General features: G+C 43.8%; 1 protein-coding gene across 1 annotated transcript in view; it reads left to right on the top strand.

Annotated features, from left to right (window-relative positions):
- The window catches only part of myo1eb (myosin IEb), a 17014-nt gene extending 2784 nt beyond the window's left edge, over positions 1 to 14230 (top strand). Inside the window, exons 2-27 of the mRNA XM_031749308.2 lie at positions 1 to 16; positions 892 to 981; positions 1062 to 1156; positions 1232 to 1319; positions 1709 to 1798; positions 1879 to 2010; positions 2080 to 2214; positions 2304 to 2436; positions 2560 to 2756; positions 2837 to 2917; positions 3037 to 3123; positions 6538 to 6624; positions 8231 to 8398; positions 8484 to 8569; positions 9620 to 9701; positions 9802 to 10007; positions 10086 to 10230; positions 10411 to 10525; positions 10607 to 10776; positions 10945 to 11090; positions 11297 to 11443; positions 11763 to 11920; positions 11998 to 12072; positions 12154 to 12343; positions 12474 to 12637; positions 12866 to 14230. The exon at positions 1 to 16 is cut by the window's left edge and continues 122 nt beyond it. Coding sequence (XP_031605168.1) covers positions 1 to 16; positions 892 to 981; positions 1062 to 1156; positions 1232 to 1319; positions 1709 to 1798; positions 1879 to 2010; positions 2080 to 2214; positions 2304 to 2436; positions 2560 to 2756; positions 2837 to 2917; positions 3037 to 3123; positions 6538 to 6624; positions 8231 to 8398; positions 8484 to 8569; positions 9620 to 9701; positions 9802 to 10007; positions 10086 to 10230; positions 10411 to 10525; positions 10607 to 10776; positions 10945 to 11090; positions 11297 to 11443; positions 11763 to 11920; positions 11998 to 12072; positions 12154 to 12343; positions 12474 to 12637; positions 12866 to 12942 — 3160 coding nt within the window. The 3' untranslated portion in view covers positions 12943 to 14230. The remainder of the gene's footprint in view (positions 17 to 891; positions 982 to 1061; positions 1157 to 1231; positions 1320 to 1708; positions 1799 to 1878; positions 2011 to 2079; positions 2215 to 2303; positions 2437 to 2559; positions 2757 to 2836; positions 2918 to 3036; positions 3124 to 6537; positions 6625 to 8230; positions 8399 to 8483; positions 8570 to 9619; positions 9702 to 9801; positions 10008 to 10085; positions 10231 to 10410; positions 10526 to 10606; positions 10777 to 10944; positions 11091 to 11296; positions 11444 to 11762; positions 11921 to 11997; positions 12073 to 12153; positions 12344 to 12473; positions 12638 to 12865) is intronic.
- Positions 14231 to 17805: the final 3575 nt, after the last annotated feature.

Consider the following 17805-nt stretch of genomic DNA (forward strand, 5'->3'; position numbering starts at 1 on the left):
GGACGACTACATCTTTGTATCCTCAGCGCACACGCTCGATTTGATTGGTTGATGACCTCACGTTCAGTTAACTCACAGCTGTTTAGTTATTGTCACAGTGTCTCACCTGTGAGCTCAGAGTGAAGTTCTGCTTCAGTTTGTGAAACTTATTAATTGGATCAATAAAGCCGGTGAGCCTGCGTCAGTCAGGTGAGGAGGCACCTGGAGCATGCTCGTTTTGTATTTGTCTTCTTATTCACAGGGTTGTGTGGTGTGAGTCCGACCGCCTTCTGTTCTCTGAGGATGTGCAGAGCAGACGCATGAGCTGTGCTGCCCTCTTGTGGCAGTTCAGAAACTCGCTTGCCACATTCCTGATTCACCGGGTTTGTCACCCAGAGGCCGTCCGAGTTTAGGATCACGCGATGAGGCAAGAAGAGAAGAAACATCCTGAGCTGCACACACAGATGCTCCTGAAGGGGAGGGTGGCCAAATTTTAATCAGGTTTTTTTATATTTCAATAACAAAGACTACAAGAGAGAAGACCCCAACGATCACATGACTCCATCTGAGCAGCCCGAGGCAACTGTGGGGAGGAAAGACTCCCTTTAAACAGGAAGAGACCTCCAACTAAAGTAGGATCAGTTATCCGTTGGAAATTAAGAGAAGAAAGTCATGGCACACAGACAGTGATTGGCTGATCTGTGAGCTGGATCAGCCAATCACCAGTGAGTTTCTGTGGTAGCCCCTCCCACACGTAGTGACATCATCAGTTCCAGCTTTGGGACCAGATGCTTAGTTCTGCTGGTGCTGAAAATCCGGCACTGGGATGGTCTGTCTCTGATGGAAATGTGTCTTGCTGGGTCCAGGTCCAGGTCCTGGTTCTGGTTCTGTTCCTTGACCCTTTTCTTTCAGACTTACATCGGTCCAGTGCTGATCTCTGTGAATCCGTTCAAACAGCTGCCGTATTTCACCGAGAGGGAAGTGGAGCTTTACCAGGGAGCGGTAAGAGCGAGCGGCCAATCGACAAACAAATACAAACGAAAAACAGACAAACAGCTGATTGAATGCCCCGCCCCCGACAGGCTCAGTACGAGAACCCCCCCCACATCTACGCGCTGGCTGACAACATGTACAGAAACATGATGATTGACAGCGAGAACCAGTGTGTCATCATCAGGTAGGCGGGGCTTAAAGCTCTTCAAACAGACTCTTTTCACTAATGTGTAACGTGATGTTTGTCTTTGCGTGTCAGCGGCGAGAGCGGCGCCGGAAAAACTGTTGCTGCCAAATACATCATGAGCTACGTGTCCAAAGTGTCCGGAGGAGGCGACAAAGTTCAGGTCAGAACCGGAGGCCATTGATTGGTTGACATAAAGGTTATGCTGCCGCACTGCTTCACCTTGTGGTACAAATCGTTTTTGCACTTTGTAGTTTATCTCGACACTCATCGCTGCTGCTGTGCTGGTTTGAAACATTGTTTATCATGTGATGCTCATTTTATAATAACAATTCAAATAATAACAATAAATAAACGTTTATTCAAAGTTTTAATTTTAATCTAATAAACCAGACATATGATAAGATTTAATTTTTAATTCTTCACCTTTTTATTTTGGCACGTTGGGTCTTCCATAGTTTATATCAGAAAACAGCTCATTGTTTGTGTCAGCTGATAGTCACCATGGTTACAGATGATATTAGCGATGCCACCCTGTGTTATCACCTGCAGCACGTCAAAGACATCATCCTGCAGTCCAACCCTCTGCTCGAGGCCTTCGGAAACGCCAAAACCGTCCGCAACAACAACTCTAGCAGATTCGTGAGTATGATCGCACACGGATACTTTGGCTGCTGCCACGCAGATTCATAGATGCCCACAGACACACCTCCTCCTGACAGGGCAAATACTTCGAGATCCAGTTCAGCCGAGGAGGAGCTCCTGATGGAGGCAAAATCTCCAACTTCCTGCTGGAGAAAAGTCGAGTCGTCTCCCAGAATCAAGGAGAGAGAAACTTCCACATCTACTACCAGGTACTGCAATATGTGCTGCAGTATGTACTATAACTGTTAATGGAAGCTAATGCTGGCATCTGACCTCAGCTGCTGGGAGGGGCTACCGCAGAGCAGAGGGAGAACCTCGGGGTCACGACCCCTGACTACTACAACTACCTCAACCAAACGGGAACCTACACGGTGGAGGACGTTAACGACAAGAAGGAGTTCTCGGATACGATGGTCTGTATGTGCGTGTGTGTGTGTGTGTGTGTGCGTGTGTGCATGTGTGGGTGTGTGAATTAAAGTGTGTGTACCTGTGTGTGTCTCAGGAGGCCATGTCAGTGGTCGGTCTGTCTCTGGAAGATCAGGATTCAGTTCTTCAGCTCGTGGCTGGAATTCTTCATCTGGGAAACATCAGCTTCAGAGAGGAGAACAACTATGCTGTGGTGGAGAGCCAGGACTGTGAGAAACCTCCTGACACTACAGGACACTGCATGACACTATTATACGACTGTCTTCATGTAACAGTGTTTTGTCTGTTTTTTATTACCACTAAGCCAATAAAATCTTTTGTCTCCTCGTCAGTCCTGGCCTTTCCGGCCTACCTGCTGGGGATCTCTCAGGATGGTCTCTGCAGTAAGCTGACCAGCAGGATTATGGACAGTAAGTGGGGCGGGAAGACCGAGTCCATCTCGGTGACCCTGAACACCGAGCAGGCCTGTTTCTCCAGAGACGCCCTGTCCAAAGCGCTGTACGCCCGACTCTTCGACTTCCTCGTTGATGTCAGTGCCTGCACAGTGCCTGCACACTTTCTTCTTTGTTCTTTAACTGCCGCTCATTCATGTTCCTGTTTCTGTGTCAGTGTATTAATAAAGCCATGCAGAAGGAGCAGGAGGAGCTCAACATCGGAGTCCTCGACATCTACGGCTTCGAGATCTTCCAGGTACAAACACACTTCCTGTTCCACTGCTTTGACAGACTTGTCCCGTTAGATTGTTCCTGCTGATTTGATGATCAACTACTCTGATTATTGATGAACTTTTTTACTTTTTTGTATTTTAGCAAAACGGTTTCGAGCAGTTTTGCATCAACTTTGTCAACGAGAAGCTGCAGCAGATTTTTATTGAGCTCACTCTGAAGGCTGAACAGGTGATATTGTTCTGTTTTTTAATAAATTGTGTTGAACGCTTCGTGCACAGATAACAAACAATTAATCTGTTACATGTTTAAAAGTCAAACGTGCTGGTTTAAGAAACGTTTTAAAATAACTTTGGGATTAGATTAATTTTGTGGTTGTTACTAGAGATGGACCGATCCGATATTACGTATCGGTATCGGTCCGATACTGACCTAAATTACTGGATCGGATATCGGAGAGAAATAAAAAATGTAATCCGATCCATTAAATATCAAAAAAACACCTCACAAAACTTGCGACACGGCGTAACTCGGCTCATAACCGTAGCAGTCGGAGCAGTGTGCATCACGTGATAGAGCGGCTGTGTGTATTTGTAGCCTCGCTACCAAACCAGCATTTCATCTCCGAGGAAGTTATCCCAGAGAGAAGTAAAGCAAGTGTGTAAGTTCATCTCTGAATGTTTGTAAAGCGTTCCCACGTTAAGCTTAACAACCGATATATGGAGTGACTGCCTCTCTCCCTCCCTCTCCTGCCGCTACTTCATGAAACTGATCAATGATCAGCTGATCGGCTTTTCTGTCGGGAGTCCGTCTCTCTTCTTTGTTTTTGGCCCACTTTGCACCAGAAAGAGGAAACCAGCGGCTGAACAACAGCAGCACGTTTAACCTTGATAAGCTGTTGTTAGAATGTATTTAATATTACTTTCTACACCAGGATCCTTTTCACGTAGCTGACGGCTGGTAACTGTGCAGGGGCGGATCTAGCAAAGTGTAGCCAGGGGGCCGATAGGGCATGAACAGGGAAAAGGGGCACAAAGACATACTTTTCTTTCTTATTCTCATTTAAAATGTCGAGCTTTTAATAAATAATTATCTGAATCTTACACCCAAAGTTTTAATCTGATGTAAAATGTATAGAAGTCCATTACTGTATATAGTAACTGTTAAGTCTAATATACCCTAGTAAGCTATAGTACTTTTTCCTTTGGGAAGGTACCATCTGTGCAGTCTGCAATTCTGTTGAAGAAAGATGTTGAATCTATTTAATTATTCTTGAAAAATAATTTATTTCTGTGCATTTTTTTTCACACTGCATCAAATTAAAGTTGATTACATCGATTAAGCATCATGAGGTGGAGGGTGGGGGGTGGTTCCCTATTTTCTTTTGCTGGGAGTTTGCAACCCTATTAGTTAGGTTGCTTAATATTTCTGCTAAGTACTCTTTAAAATACCAGAATAGGGAGGATGGAGCAGGTTTAAGTTTATTAGATTGATCAGTGTTGCTGAACTATAAAATATTTTGGGTGCAGTGTATTTTTTACATACAGGTATAACAGAATAGCTTTAGTGTTGTTGTTTATTTAAACTTGAGTATGAACTTATACAAAATGCAGCAAAAAACAGTTTTATTGATTAAAAAACACACTATATTGGATTCATATCGGTATCGGCAGATATCCAAATTTATGGTATCGGTATCGGACATAAAAAAGTGGTATCGTGCCATCTGTAGTTGTTACTAAGTTTAACGGATTCAGCCTGACTTTAAAACTACATAAAATATCAGTGGAAAACAGTTAATATCACATGACATTACAGGTGTTTATTGGACAAATCTTGATTCAACTACTTTCTGAGATGATGAACTTTGTCTTGTTGGTGTTACTTTCGTGCGAGGAATCCAAATGATAATTCTCCAGCTTCCTCCCAAGTGATTTTTGACCAGCACTGATTTAAAATAAATCCATCCATCTATACATACATATAATCCCCCCCAGTGTGTCCTGGGTCCTCCTCCTGGTGGGACATGCCCGGAACACCTCACCCAGGTGGCGCCCAGGATGCATCCTTGTCACCACCTCAACTGGCTCTGTTCGATGTGGAGGAGCAGCGGCTCTACTCTGAGCCCCTCCCAGATGGCCGAACTCCTCACCCTATCTCTAAGGGAGAGGCCAGCCACCCTTCGGAGGAAGCTCATTTCCCCTACTTGTATCTGCCATCTCGTTCTTTCGGTCACTACCCACAGCTCGTGACCATAGGTCAGGGTAGGGACATAGATCGACCGGTGAATTGAATCGACCGGTAACTTTTACACTCAGTTCTGTCTTCACCACAACAGACCAGTGCAGCGTCTACATCACTGCAGCCGCAGCAACAATCCGTCTGTCGATCTCCCGCTCCCTTCTCCCGATGAGATTCTGAGACCACCGATGTGAAAGCCTTCCAGCACTTGGCTACGAACAGAATCGGTGACAAAGGGCAGCTCTCTTTGCTCCTGCAAAGGTTGTGTAAAGATCAAATGGCACGTAGAAATGAGCCACACACCACATACTCCTACGGGGCTGCTGTGGGTATCCTAGTATACTCTCAGCTTTCTGCCTGTATGTTGGAGTTTCTCCCAGTGAACGAGAGGGTTTGTTCCCTGCACCTTCGGGTTGGGGAATGGGTCCTGACTGTCGTCTGCACTTATGTGCCAAATGACGGTTCAGAGTACCTGGACTTCTTAAAGTCCCTAGGTGGGGTGTTTGAAGCTGGTCCACCTGGGGACTCTGTACTACTGGGGAGACTTCAGTGCTCACGTGGGCAATGACAGCGAGACCTGGAGGGGGGTGACTGGGAGGAACGGCGTCCCAGATCTGAACCAGAGTGGTGTTTTGTTATTGGACTTCAGTGCAAACCACAGTTTGTCCATAACAAACACAGAGTGTCCATAAGTGCATGTGGCACTAGGAGGCTCTAGGCCGCAGGTCAATGATCGATTTTGTAATTGTATCACCAGACCTCGACCATATGTTCTGCACACTCGGGTAAAGAGAGGGACTGAGCTGTCAACTGATCACCACCTGGTGGTGAGTTGGATCAGGTGGCGGGGAGGACACTGGGAGGGTGAGCTGGGAACGCCTAGCAGAGGCCCCGGTCTGCGAGATCTTCAACTCACACCTCCGGCAGGTAATTCTCAAACCAAATAGTGGACACCAGAGGTGAGGGGAGCCACCAGGCTGAAGAGGGAGTCCTATTGGGCTTGGTTAGCCTGTCGGGCTTCAGAAGCAGCTGATAGGTACTAACAGGCCAAGAGGAATGTGGCTCGGGCAGTGGCTGAAGCAAGAACTCCAGTGTGGGAGGAGTTCGGAGAGGCCATGGAAAAAGACTTTCAGACTGCTTCAAAGAGATTCTGGCAAACGGTCAGGCAACACTGCTTCACTGAGTGAATTGGTTAAATGCAGAGAGTCATTTCCCTACAGGGGATTAATAAAGTATACAAAAAACAAAAACCTCAGGAGGGGAAAGCAGTGCTCTACCTGCTCTGTGTAAAGTGCGGGTGGAGCGCTGCTGACTTTGACTGATAACATTGTTGGACATACTTCAGGGACTTCCTTAAAATAAACAGACTAAATGTGAAGCTGAATGTTTCTGTTATGTCTGCAGGAGGAATACGTACAGGAGGGAATCAAATGGACTCCCATCGAATATTTTAACAACAAGGTGGTCTGTGACCTCATCGAGTCCAAACTGGTGAGTCAGCAAATCACTGAACACAACTAAATTTAACGAGTACTCCTCTCAATCTCTGTGTTTTTATTCTTATACAAACACTACTTTGACATTAATCATTTTTTACATCAGTAAAAACTGCAGCAGGATTTGCGCTCCATCGTAAGGGTCAGTTGGCCCCCGAGTTCATTCTGTCTGAGACAGGATTTAGCTCCACCCACTTCAACCCCACCTACCCTTTAGGTTGTTAATGTTTTTTGTCATTAGCCATCTTCTGGGATCTGGAGAGGGGTGGTCTGCTCATTTTATCATACTCCTGCAATTTTTACTAATGTAAAGGATTCATATCAAAGTGTGCGGTCTCTTAGCCCTCAGAGACCCTTAATGTTTCTTCATGAATGTGAGCAAAAACTACTTTTAAATACTCTAGGACAGGGGTGCCCAATCCTAGTCCTCGAGAGCTACTGTCCTGCAGCTTTTAGATGCATCCCTACTCCAACACAGCTGAATCAAATGGTTTGATGACCTCTTCAGCATGTCATCAAGTTTGGCAAAGGCCTGATAACAAGACATTCATTTGATTCAGGTGTGTTGGAACAAGGATGAATCTAAAAGCTGCAGGAAAGTAGCTCTCGAGGACTAGGATTGGGCACCCCTGCTCTAGGAACAACAAGTAGGCCTGCAGAGCGAGAGCGAAGTGCTCTAATAGGGTGATATGGTACTACAAGGTCATTAAGATAAGATGGGGCCTGATTATTTAAGACCTTGTATGTGAGGAGCAGGATTTTGAATTCTGGATTTAACAGGAAGCCAATGAAGGGAAGCCAAAACAGGAGAAATCTGCTCTCTCTTTCTAGTCCCTGTCAGGACTCTTGCTGCAGCATTTTGGATCAGCTGAAGGCTTTTCAGCGAGTTTTTAGGACATCCTGATAATAATGAATTACAGTAGTCCGGCCTGGAAGTAATGAATGCATGAACTAGTTTTTCAGCGTCACTCTGAGACAGGATATTTCTAATTTTAGAGATGTTGCACAAATGGAAGAAAGCAGTCTTACATATTTGTTTAATTCAGAGTAAGAATCTGCTTAGATACCATATTTCTAAGATTTTCAGGGCCGAGTACAATAACCTCAGTTTGATCTGAATTAAGAAGCAGAAAGTTAGCGGCCATCCAGGTCTTTATGTCTTTAAGGCATTCCTGCAGTTTAACTAATTGGTGTGTGTTACCTGGCTTCATGGACAGATAGAGCTGCGTGTCATCTGCATAGCAGTGAAAATGTATGCTAATCTAATGATGCTGCCTAAGGGAAGCATGTATAATGTAAACAGAATTGGTCCTCAAATATTACTCTCACTTTTGTGTTTATGGTGAAAATCAGGTGTTTTTAATTGACTATTCATGGGTGTTGAGTTTTAATTAAAAGATAAAGACATTTGCTCTTTACAAGCTTAAAAACAGTGTGTGGCTCGTTTGGCCTCTCGATGCAGCTATGATATTATCTGAGTACAGGTGAAATTTCTGCTGCTTGTAGGAGCTGAACTCACAGTTTTGAACAAACTATAAGTAAGACTATATAGAACCAAATTCAAACAGCTGTATTTTCAGTGAACACCCTGTGTTTCGCAGAATCCTCCTGGGATCATGAGCATCCTGGACGACGTGTGCGCCACGATGCACGCTAAAGGTGAGGGGGCGGATCAGACCCTGCTGCAGAAATTACAGGGACAGATTGGATCTCATGAACACTTCAGCAGCTGGAACAAAGGATTCATAGTCCACCACTATGCTGGAAAGGTCCTCACCTCACCTGTATACCTGTCAGAGTTTTTAATGACCACACCTGTCTGTGTTTACTGACCGCACCTGTGTCTGTGGGCAGGTGTCGTATGATGTCAGCGGGTTCTGTGAGAGGAACAGAGATGTGTTGTTCAATGACATCATCGAGCTGATGCAGAGCAGCGAGTTGTAAGTACTCTGTGCATGGATGTGGGCGGCTTTTAGGAGCGTGGTTCCTCTCTATCAGCCCCTGATGCAAAACTGCAGTGAATAAACGCGTCATCTTTGTCAGGAATTCTGTTGTCAGCAGAGATGGGCAGTGTTACTGTAATCTGATTACTTTTTTTAAAGTAATGAGTGACGTAAGGATTTGACATTGCAAAAAAGTAATTAGATTACTGTTCCTTTCCCGTTAGCATGCTGTGTCACTGCATTACTAAACGGTGATTTTGTTTGTGAGAGTGTCATGACAATGACGTACGAGTGTGTTGCGTCCGTGGTAATAGGCGTGTGCAGATCAACAATGGAGTGATGGAGGGAGTATGACCATGCAGCATTTAAAGCGTGGAAGTAATCACATTACTTTGAGTTTGATTCAGTAAAAAGTGGCACAAACATTAGCGCCTGCTGTACACTCAGCGTGGGAAGAAAACTTCTTTCTGAATCTGAGCGAGCAGCGAGCACGCTGCCACGGGAATGTGACATTCACAGAGAAACCCCCGGATCCTCCCACGGACATGACCGCTGTGGGCAAACCTCCACCCGCCCCACTCCTGCTAAACACCTGACAATAGACTTAAGAGCTGCTAAAGTCTTTGATTTTATTTATTTCTGTTGTTTTTCTGTTGTTTCCATTTGAAAGAGTGAGTGTAAACACAAAACATGATTTTATTTTATATGCTGGAACATGCAGAACATAGGTTTAAATGTTAAACACATTTGTTCAAGTCAAAGACTGCTGCATATAATTTATTTTTTGCTTGATGCATAAAGTTAAAAGATTAAAACTAATAAAATGAAAAAGAGACTTTTACATTTGATTCAGTTTTATGATGGATTATGCAGAAAAAATAGAATTGTACTAAAAGGTCTATTGTTTTATTACGTATTCAGGTTGTTTTATTTATTATTATTTTTATTATTTCTATTTTTATTAATCAGTGATAAAAAATAATTAAGCTGTGTGCGTGTGCATGTGTGTGTGACACAATGCCTTCTCTGTGGTGTGTTTGTGGGCAGTCCGTTCATCAGAGCTCTGTTCCCTGAGAACCTGGAAGCGGAGAAGAGAGGGCGACCGACCACCGCTAGCAGTAAGATCAAGGTGAGAAAGCTGGAGGTTAGACCTCCACTAAGAATTCAAATAACAGTAAAATAAGCAGCTTTACCAGGTGTGGTTCTCATGTGTTTTCCCTATCCTCTAGAAACAAGCTAATAGTCTGGTGCAGACCCTGATGAAGTGCACCCCCCACTACATCCGCTGCATCAAGCCCAATGAAACCAAACGCCCCCGGGACTGGGAGGAAAACCGGGTCAGACACCAGGTGGAGTACCTGGGTTTGCGAGAGAACATCAGAGTCCGTCGAGCTGGATATGCTTACAGACGAGTCTTCAATAAGTTCCTGCAGAGGTCGGAGGTCAAATATGGTTAGGATGTTTAAGCTAATGGGACAGAGTTAAGGTTCTAACTCAGACTGCCGTGCTGTAGGTACGCCATCCTGACGAAGGAGTCCTGGCCTCAGTGGAGAGGTGACGAGCGTCAGGGAGTGCTGCACCTCCTCAACTCGGTCAATATGGACCAGGATCAGTTCCAGCTGGGCAAGACCAAAGTCTTCATCAAAGCTCCAGAGTCGGTAAGAAAAGCTCAGCAAGTGGTTTAACTGCAATCAGGAACGCTGAGATTCAGCGCGCCTGAGGTAGAACCTGGTACAGGATCTCAGCGCTGTGGTTCGCTGTGACCCACGGTCATCTTGGCCTGTCAGGGTCTGGCTCTGTCTTTAGTTTGTCATAATGGTGCTGTTTCCTCTCTCCAGCTCTTTCTGTTGGAGGAGATGAGGGAGAGGAAATATAACGGGTATGCTCGCGTCATCCAGAAGGCGTGGCGCAAACACATTGCTGTTCGCAAATACGTCAAGATGAGGGAGGAAGGTAAGATTGTTTTTGATAGATGGGTTAAAAACTCTGAATTTGAGTTTGTTTTCAGTAACTTTTAATTCGTGTTTCCTCTAGCCTCTGATGTTGTGCTGAACAAAAAAGAGCGCCGCAGAAACAGCATCAACAGGAACTTTGTGGGTGATTATATCGGGACCGATAACCATCCTGAGATCAGACAGTTTGTCGGCCGCAGAGAGAGAATTGATTTTGCTGACGTCGTGGTGAAATATGACCGCAGATTCAGGGTAGGAACCCAACCTAAAAGGAAAACCGCAGGCCTACAGCAGATCTAATGGTTCTCTTCTCCTGTTTTAACACATCCTCGGCTGGAGAGTGTTTACCATCATGTCTGATAGAGAGTCCCTGAACCATCCTTTCCTCTCTGAAATGTTGCTTTTTCTGTTGTTCCGCAGTCTGTGAAGAGAGACCTTATCCTGACACCAAAGTTCCTTTACATGATTGGTCGGGAGAAGGTGAAACACGGTCCGGATAAAGGTCAAATCCAGGAAGTTCTCAAGAGGAAGATTGAGATCAACAAAATCCAGTCTGTTTCTCTGAGGTATACCATCAGAACTGGGAAAAACTGCAATTAGAACCAAAGAAAATGGCAGCAGAGCCAGATTAGTACTGTCCACTGGGTCGAAAAGTACAACTGGAAATAGAACTTATAACAGCACCAGAAGATTAAGCTATTAGAAGATAGCAATTGTTGTATAAAGTTCAAAATATTGCTGCCTTTCTCTGACCTACCTTTCTGTTTGTTAGCACTCTTCAGGATGACTTCTTCATCATCCACGAAGAGGAGTACGACAGCGTTCTTCAGAGTGTCTTTAAAACGGAGTTTCTGAGTCTGCTGGTCAAACGTTATGAGGACAAAACACAGAGGAAGTTGCCACTAAAATTCAATAACCTGTAAGTTTTAAACACGATCTGTCGTTCTCCAGCATATCTCATGCACTGTATTTAAAAATGAAGCTAGCTGCCATGGCCTCACCCTTTGGGCACCCATGGTTTAAAGTCTCCTGATGAGCATTTTCACTGTTGCCATTTTGGTGTTTTGAAACTAGATGAGACAATCAAGGAGTCAAACTGCACAACCAATGAATGTAGTTCCTATTAAAGGAAATGCGCTGAGAAACCAACACTTAAACCCGGGTTTAAAAATGAGTAATCAGACCTGACGGGTACTATAGAACACTCCCTCTATCTCTACCCTTCTCTCTCCGTTCAGCCTGGAGTTTAAGGTGAAGAAGGGTGGCTGGGGTCCGTTCAGCTCCTCGGGATCCAGACAGATCCAGTTCCAGTTGGGTCAGGGTGACGAGGCAGTCCTGAAGCCCAGCGGAAAGGTCCTGCAGGTCTCCATCGGACCGGGTCTGCCCAAAAACTCCCGTAAGTTGTGACTTGACTTAGTCACCAACGTAACCTCCTGTCCACTCGGCATTACTTCCTGTCTTTTTGCTGTCTAGGTCCCACCCGGAAAGACAACCGCAAGAGCCGCTACATGGGAAACCGTGCTCCACCCAGTAACCAGCAACACTCGGGTATCAGCAAAAACCACGTTTCACATGTTTTCAGGACTTCTTAGAAGACTTCTGGTTTTTGACGTTTCTTATTCTCATCAGCATCTCGCTCCAGAGGGGGTGGAGCCCCGAAGGAGGGCAGCGCCTACTCCAGAGGCTCATTGCTGAGACAGCAGTCTAGCATGGAGCAACCTACCCTGCCCCGGCTCCAGAACCAGCGTCGCCATGACAGTCGTCCCCGTCAAAACCAGGATATGGGCTTTATGGATGTTCCTGATCAGGGTGCCGCAGGGTGAGACCGCTTGGAGTGACCCAGTTTTATGAAATGACTATGGTCACCAGTATGACCAGTAAATGGACCATCCGGACCATCCCGGTTCCTTAAATGTTTGTTGTCAGTAATCCCTGATTCTCACCTGTAGGGTACACCGGCGCCGTTCAAAGGAGGTGAAGCCTCCTCCCGGAGCAGGTCGGCCCAAACCGAAGCCCCGAACTCCTCACTGCAGAGCTTTGTACGCCTACGATGCCCAGGACACAGATGAGCTTAGCTTCAATGCTCAGGACATCATTGAGATAGTCACTGAAGGTAGCCCACCTTGTATTGACGTTACTAGATATCACACACCTTGTTAAGCAAGAGTAAATTTAGTTACACTGTTGTACTAAAACGAAGAGGGATTTTTTTTTTTTCATCCAGAATCGTAGTTCCCACAAAGACCCTGCCCGGTCGTAGTTCCCACAAAGACCCTGCCCGGTTGTAGTTCCCTTGCTTACCTTAATGTTTTTCCTACGCATTGTTTTTCCATTTCCGCAGATCCATCTGGTTGGTGGTTTGGTCGCTTGCGGGGCAGAGAGGGGATGTTCCCTGGAAACTATGTGGAGAAGATCTAGACCTCGAATCCAGGGGTCAGAGGTACTAACCTGCTGCTGCAGCTGGGGTCATAGGTCATAGGAGCTTTCAACACATCGGTTGAGAGCTAAAAGGAGGCTGACTGCTAAGATGGCGCGCTAACAAACAGCCGCACTGTACCCAGAGGTGAAAGGTCAGGGTGTGGTGTGCCGACATATTGACTCCTGGACTCCTGATGTCCCGTTAACGCTGCATACAGGTTACACGTCCCCACAAAGCTTCATTTTCACAGTGTCCTCGTGTGACTTCAGTCTCTGATCATCTCAGGTGGAGCCCCGTATATCTGACAGTTTATTGGTGTCCTCATTCTGACAGACTGCATATGGTAGATTTTTATATTCTAGTTCAAAGACTTTCCATCTTTCTGGTCTACAAGAGATGGAGCGAGAGGATGGCAGCAACGCCTGCTAGTGGCAGGAGGCTGCATTATGGCTTAGAGTTGATGGTTAACCAGTGTTGTACAAAAATGTGAATAACTAGTTTAGCCAGGTAGTATTTATGAGGCCGGTCAGTGAGGACAGCAAGGTTTATTCATCTGAAGTCCCTCCAGTGCCCCCTGCAGCCTGCAGTGTTTATTACAGCCCTGAAATAAAACAAAGTGAACAGTGGCGGATTTAAAGCCCTCTACAGTATTGACATTAACAGAGCAGATGAACAGACCCTGAACGTCACACAGGAGCTTTGATATACAAATAAATGTATTTTATTTGTCTCATCATTAAAACTGAAATATTTTTACCTGAAATAAACGGATGTAGATGATGAATGTTCAGCTGTGGTTTCTGTTGGGATGAATGTTTCAGCTGGAGCCTATCCTGAATCAGCAGCTTACCTGAGCTGATCGTCACACCTGGAACACCTGTTTTTTTGTTTTGTTTTGTTTTGTTTTGTTTTTGACTTTTTTCTTTACTTTTTCTGATTTTTATTTCTTTTTCTTGTTTTTAAAAAACTTTAGATTTTCAATTATAATTTGGATTTTTTTCTTAATGTAAAACTTTAATTCATTTTTTTAATAATCTGTCTATTTTTTTTTTTTTAAATCACACAAAAACAGCAGAACACTACATTACCCAGAGTCCTTTTGATCAAGCGGGTTGTGCTAGTTTTAGGTACAGTTGGAAGAGATTGGCTCATCCATCCTGTAGTGTCTCTGTTGTTTTACACCAAAAGGAAAAACTGAATAATATGTGAGAAATGTCAGAATAACTCTGAGACTGGAACCTCACACAGTAGGACGAGTTGTAATAAATGAATAAATCTTGCAGCTTGTGCAGGTTGTTTTGCATGTTTATTAAAAATGACTTTGTTAAATTTTGATGGTGACCATAAAGTGGTTTAAGCAACATTTCAGGTATTTATGTGAATCACAAATTGCACAACTTTGTCTTCCTGTCATGTCAGAGTGGAGGTAAACACACTTTTGAAATAGGTTTTGCAACTAAAGCAGTGTTCATTGTACAAATATGTTTTCAAAGATTACCCTGAGCTCATTCTGATTAACCTGCTGCCCCGACTTTGATCACACTCTGACATAGAAATTGAACATCTCATCACAGTAGATGTCTTTCTGAAAGTGCTGTAACTAAGTTTAAGAATATAATCCACCCACTGTTATCATCTTCAATGCCCTGTACCAACATAGAGCAGAGCAGCTACCTGAACGCTACTCCAACAGAGGTCGATTATCTTGTTAATAATTTTACCTCCTCACTACGTACGACTCTGGATACTGTAGCTCCTGTGAAAACTAAGGCCTCAAATCAGAAGTACCTGACTCCGTGGTATAATTCTCAAACACGTAGCCTAAAGCAGATAACTCGTAAGCTGGAGAGGAAATGGCGTGTCACAAATTTAGAGGATCATCATTTAGCCTGGAGAAATAGTTTGCTGCTTTATAAGAAAGCCCTCCGCAAAGCCAGAACATCTTACTATTCGTCACTGATTGAAGAAAATAAGAACAACCCCAGGTTTCTCTTCAGCACTGTAGCCAGGCTGACAAACAGTCAGAGCTCTACTGAGCCAACAATCCCTTTAACGTTAACTAGTAATGACTTCATGAACTTCTTCACACATACAGTTATCCCTCTTCTTCATAATAAATCACAGTGTAAGCATGGATTATTAATAACCACCATCCCCTCCTTAAAAGAAATCAGGGTTCACCTGATGTCAAGCGTCTGCTGTCAGGCTGAGTCGTGGACGTTTCTTTAATGAGCTTTTTATTGTTATGCTCCTGCTGCAGCTCAGCAGCAACACTGCTGCAAGCTAAAGGTGCTGATTCACTCAGACTGAGCTCGAACATCCAGTTCACTCTTGCAGAAATGGCTGTGTGGACATTAAAAAGACATTTAAAGGAGAGAAGGAACGAACGACTGCTGTGAGAAGACAGGTGTGCTTCATGTGGATTGAATGATCTACCACTGCCTTTACTGCCGCCTAAAGCCTAGTATCTCTGTTTGAATGAAAGCAGATGATATTCTCAGCTCGACAGCAAATATAACATCTGTCAGTGAGCTCTGTTACAGCAGCTGTTTGTTGGTTGTTAACAGCTTCTTCGTTGGTGTTTAATGAACAGTGATGAGAGCCTTGTTTGTGACAAATGCACCGACTCTGTGAACACTGAGAATCTGCACCAATTCAAAGCTGTTTGGGATGCTGATTGGCAGAGGACATTTTTGCTTTGTTTGATGTTGATATATCCAGCATCAGATTTTTCTGTGATGCTGGATATATTCTCTCAGCTGTGACCTACGGTCAAAGCGGGGGTCTCAAACTCGGGGCCCAGGGGCCATGTGCGGCCCACGTCACCCCTACTTACAAGGGATCGGCTGCGTTAGCTCAGTGACAGAGTCAAACACTCATGTGTACAGTTATGTATTAAATACGAACACAGGGACAGCAGCAGTGCTGCCACGTGTGTGCACAGACAGACAGGACCAGTGTGTTTATTTGGTAGATCAATGAAAGGCTTCAGTTAAGAGGGCGGAACAAACATTTGTCTCATTATAAAATATTTGAAATTTTAAAAAAACAAATCATTTTAGGAAATATTTGTTATTGTTGTTTGTTTGTTTGTTTTGAACTATTTGAACACTAAAGTGGCCCTCCAATGAGACGACACACAACAAATCCAGCGTGCCCAGATTAACACGGTCAGATTTGATTTTGTAATAGAAAATTTCTATTATTCTCATTTAGAGTATTTAAGTGCGTATGCATATGCTTAGTTGTGACGCTGTAATAGACTGTTCAGTGAAAGTTTTTAAAACTAGATGAACTTGTTTCAGCCTCAGCTGCTGGAGAAGACAACTCCCTTTACAAGTGCTGATAACGCCAAAGGCACAAAACAGCGCACCCCTTGTCCGGTTTCATAGCGAGGCGCGTGATGTGTGGTATCATTAGTTTGTAACTTCCTCCCTGTTCCTTGGAATGCATAAAGGAGTGGGAGCACCACTTCTGTTTCACAGCTGCCATGACTGAACTGTGATGTTTGATGTGTGTTGGCTCTCCTACATGCATGCAGTAATAAAACAGCTTGACCACAGTGACCATGTTGCAGACCACTCTTTTTACAGAAAACTCCAAAACAATTTCACCACTATTAAAGTGTCTACATGGATCCACACCACAGAGTTTAAAGTTTTTGGAGAGCGAGTACGTTAACTCTGATTTAAAACCAAATCTGTCTGGAGTTGATAATTTATTAACGCTAACTATTCAACTCTCACAGAGTATTTTATTTTAACTACATAGGAGTTATCTTCTAATTCATTGCAAATTGTGTCAATTTTACTGTTCTGAACTTTTACAAATTCCTTTGGAAATAAACATTTATTAAAAAGAGACGATGTTTTTGTGAAAAACCTTTGTTTTGAACTGTGCACCACATGTTCTGACTTTCATTAGAATATTGTTTATCACAGGGTCTGACAGAGGTGAGCTGGTCAGTGCAAATAACAGCACGCTCATTACTCTTTTCTTCAATACAATATGAACGTCCTCCATTCATCACTTTGTGGAACTCTAACTTGCCCCCATATCCCACCTTCCCAAGCATATCCTGTGTGCAGATTCAATAAAAATTAGTTGTGCACTAATTAATTGCACAAATAATCTGGTAATTAATTGCAGCACAGTAGAAAAAAGAATCATTTTTGAGCCGTAACGTGTTTTGTATTTTCCGAAAAGACAGTTCCAGATATGAATCCATTGCCCATATTTTAAGCCAATATCAGAACACGTTTGCTAAAATGGTGCTCTCTCAAACAACTGAAGAACACAGACAACAGTTAATGCCGAACTAAATTTAAAACGGTCTAATTTTTACCCAAACCGTGTGCACAAACCTCTGCAGGGATCTAAATGTCGACCCAGAGTCAGCGCTTCTGCTGTTTGCTACATCAGTTTTTGTGGTTTTCAGGCTTCAAGAAGCATCATTATGCCAACAATATAAACATTGTTTTAGGTGTATTTGAGTTAGCCAAAAACTTGACTGAATTTTCATATACAAGCTGTTTTCCAACGTCCAACGTCCTCTATTTGCCTGCAAACAACAGATTTCAGGGATCAGCGAGGCTAATGCCTTTCACACCGCTTTGTCTCAACTCAAAAAAGCCACACAAGTAAAAGATAATAGTAATAATTTTTTAAAATGAGGGGGCGGAGTCTGTGAATTTATTTTATTAGTGTCATAGCCCCTTTAGAAGTTCAGAGTTCAAGAGTTCGTGTTTTCATTGTAACGCCTCCAGATTTGATATAGAAACACTCGATTTTAACTACAATTATTTTACACCTCAGACTTACATTTAAAGACGGTGACTCTACTGTGAGTCAAATTAAAGTAC

This window comes from Oreochromis aureus, linkage group 11, assembly GCF_013358895.1.
Source record: "Oreochromis aureus strain Israel breed Guangdong linkage group 11, ZZ_aureus, whole genome shotgun sequence".
NCBI lineage: Eukaryota > Metazoa > Chordata > Actinopteri > Cichliformes > Cichlidae > Oreochromis > Oreochromis aureus.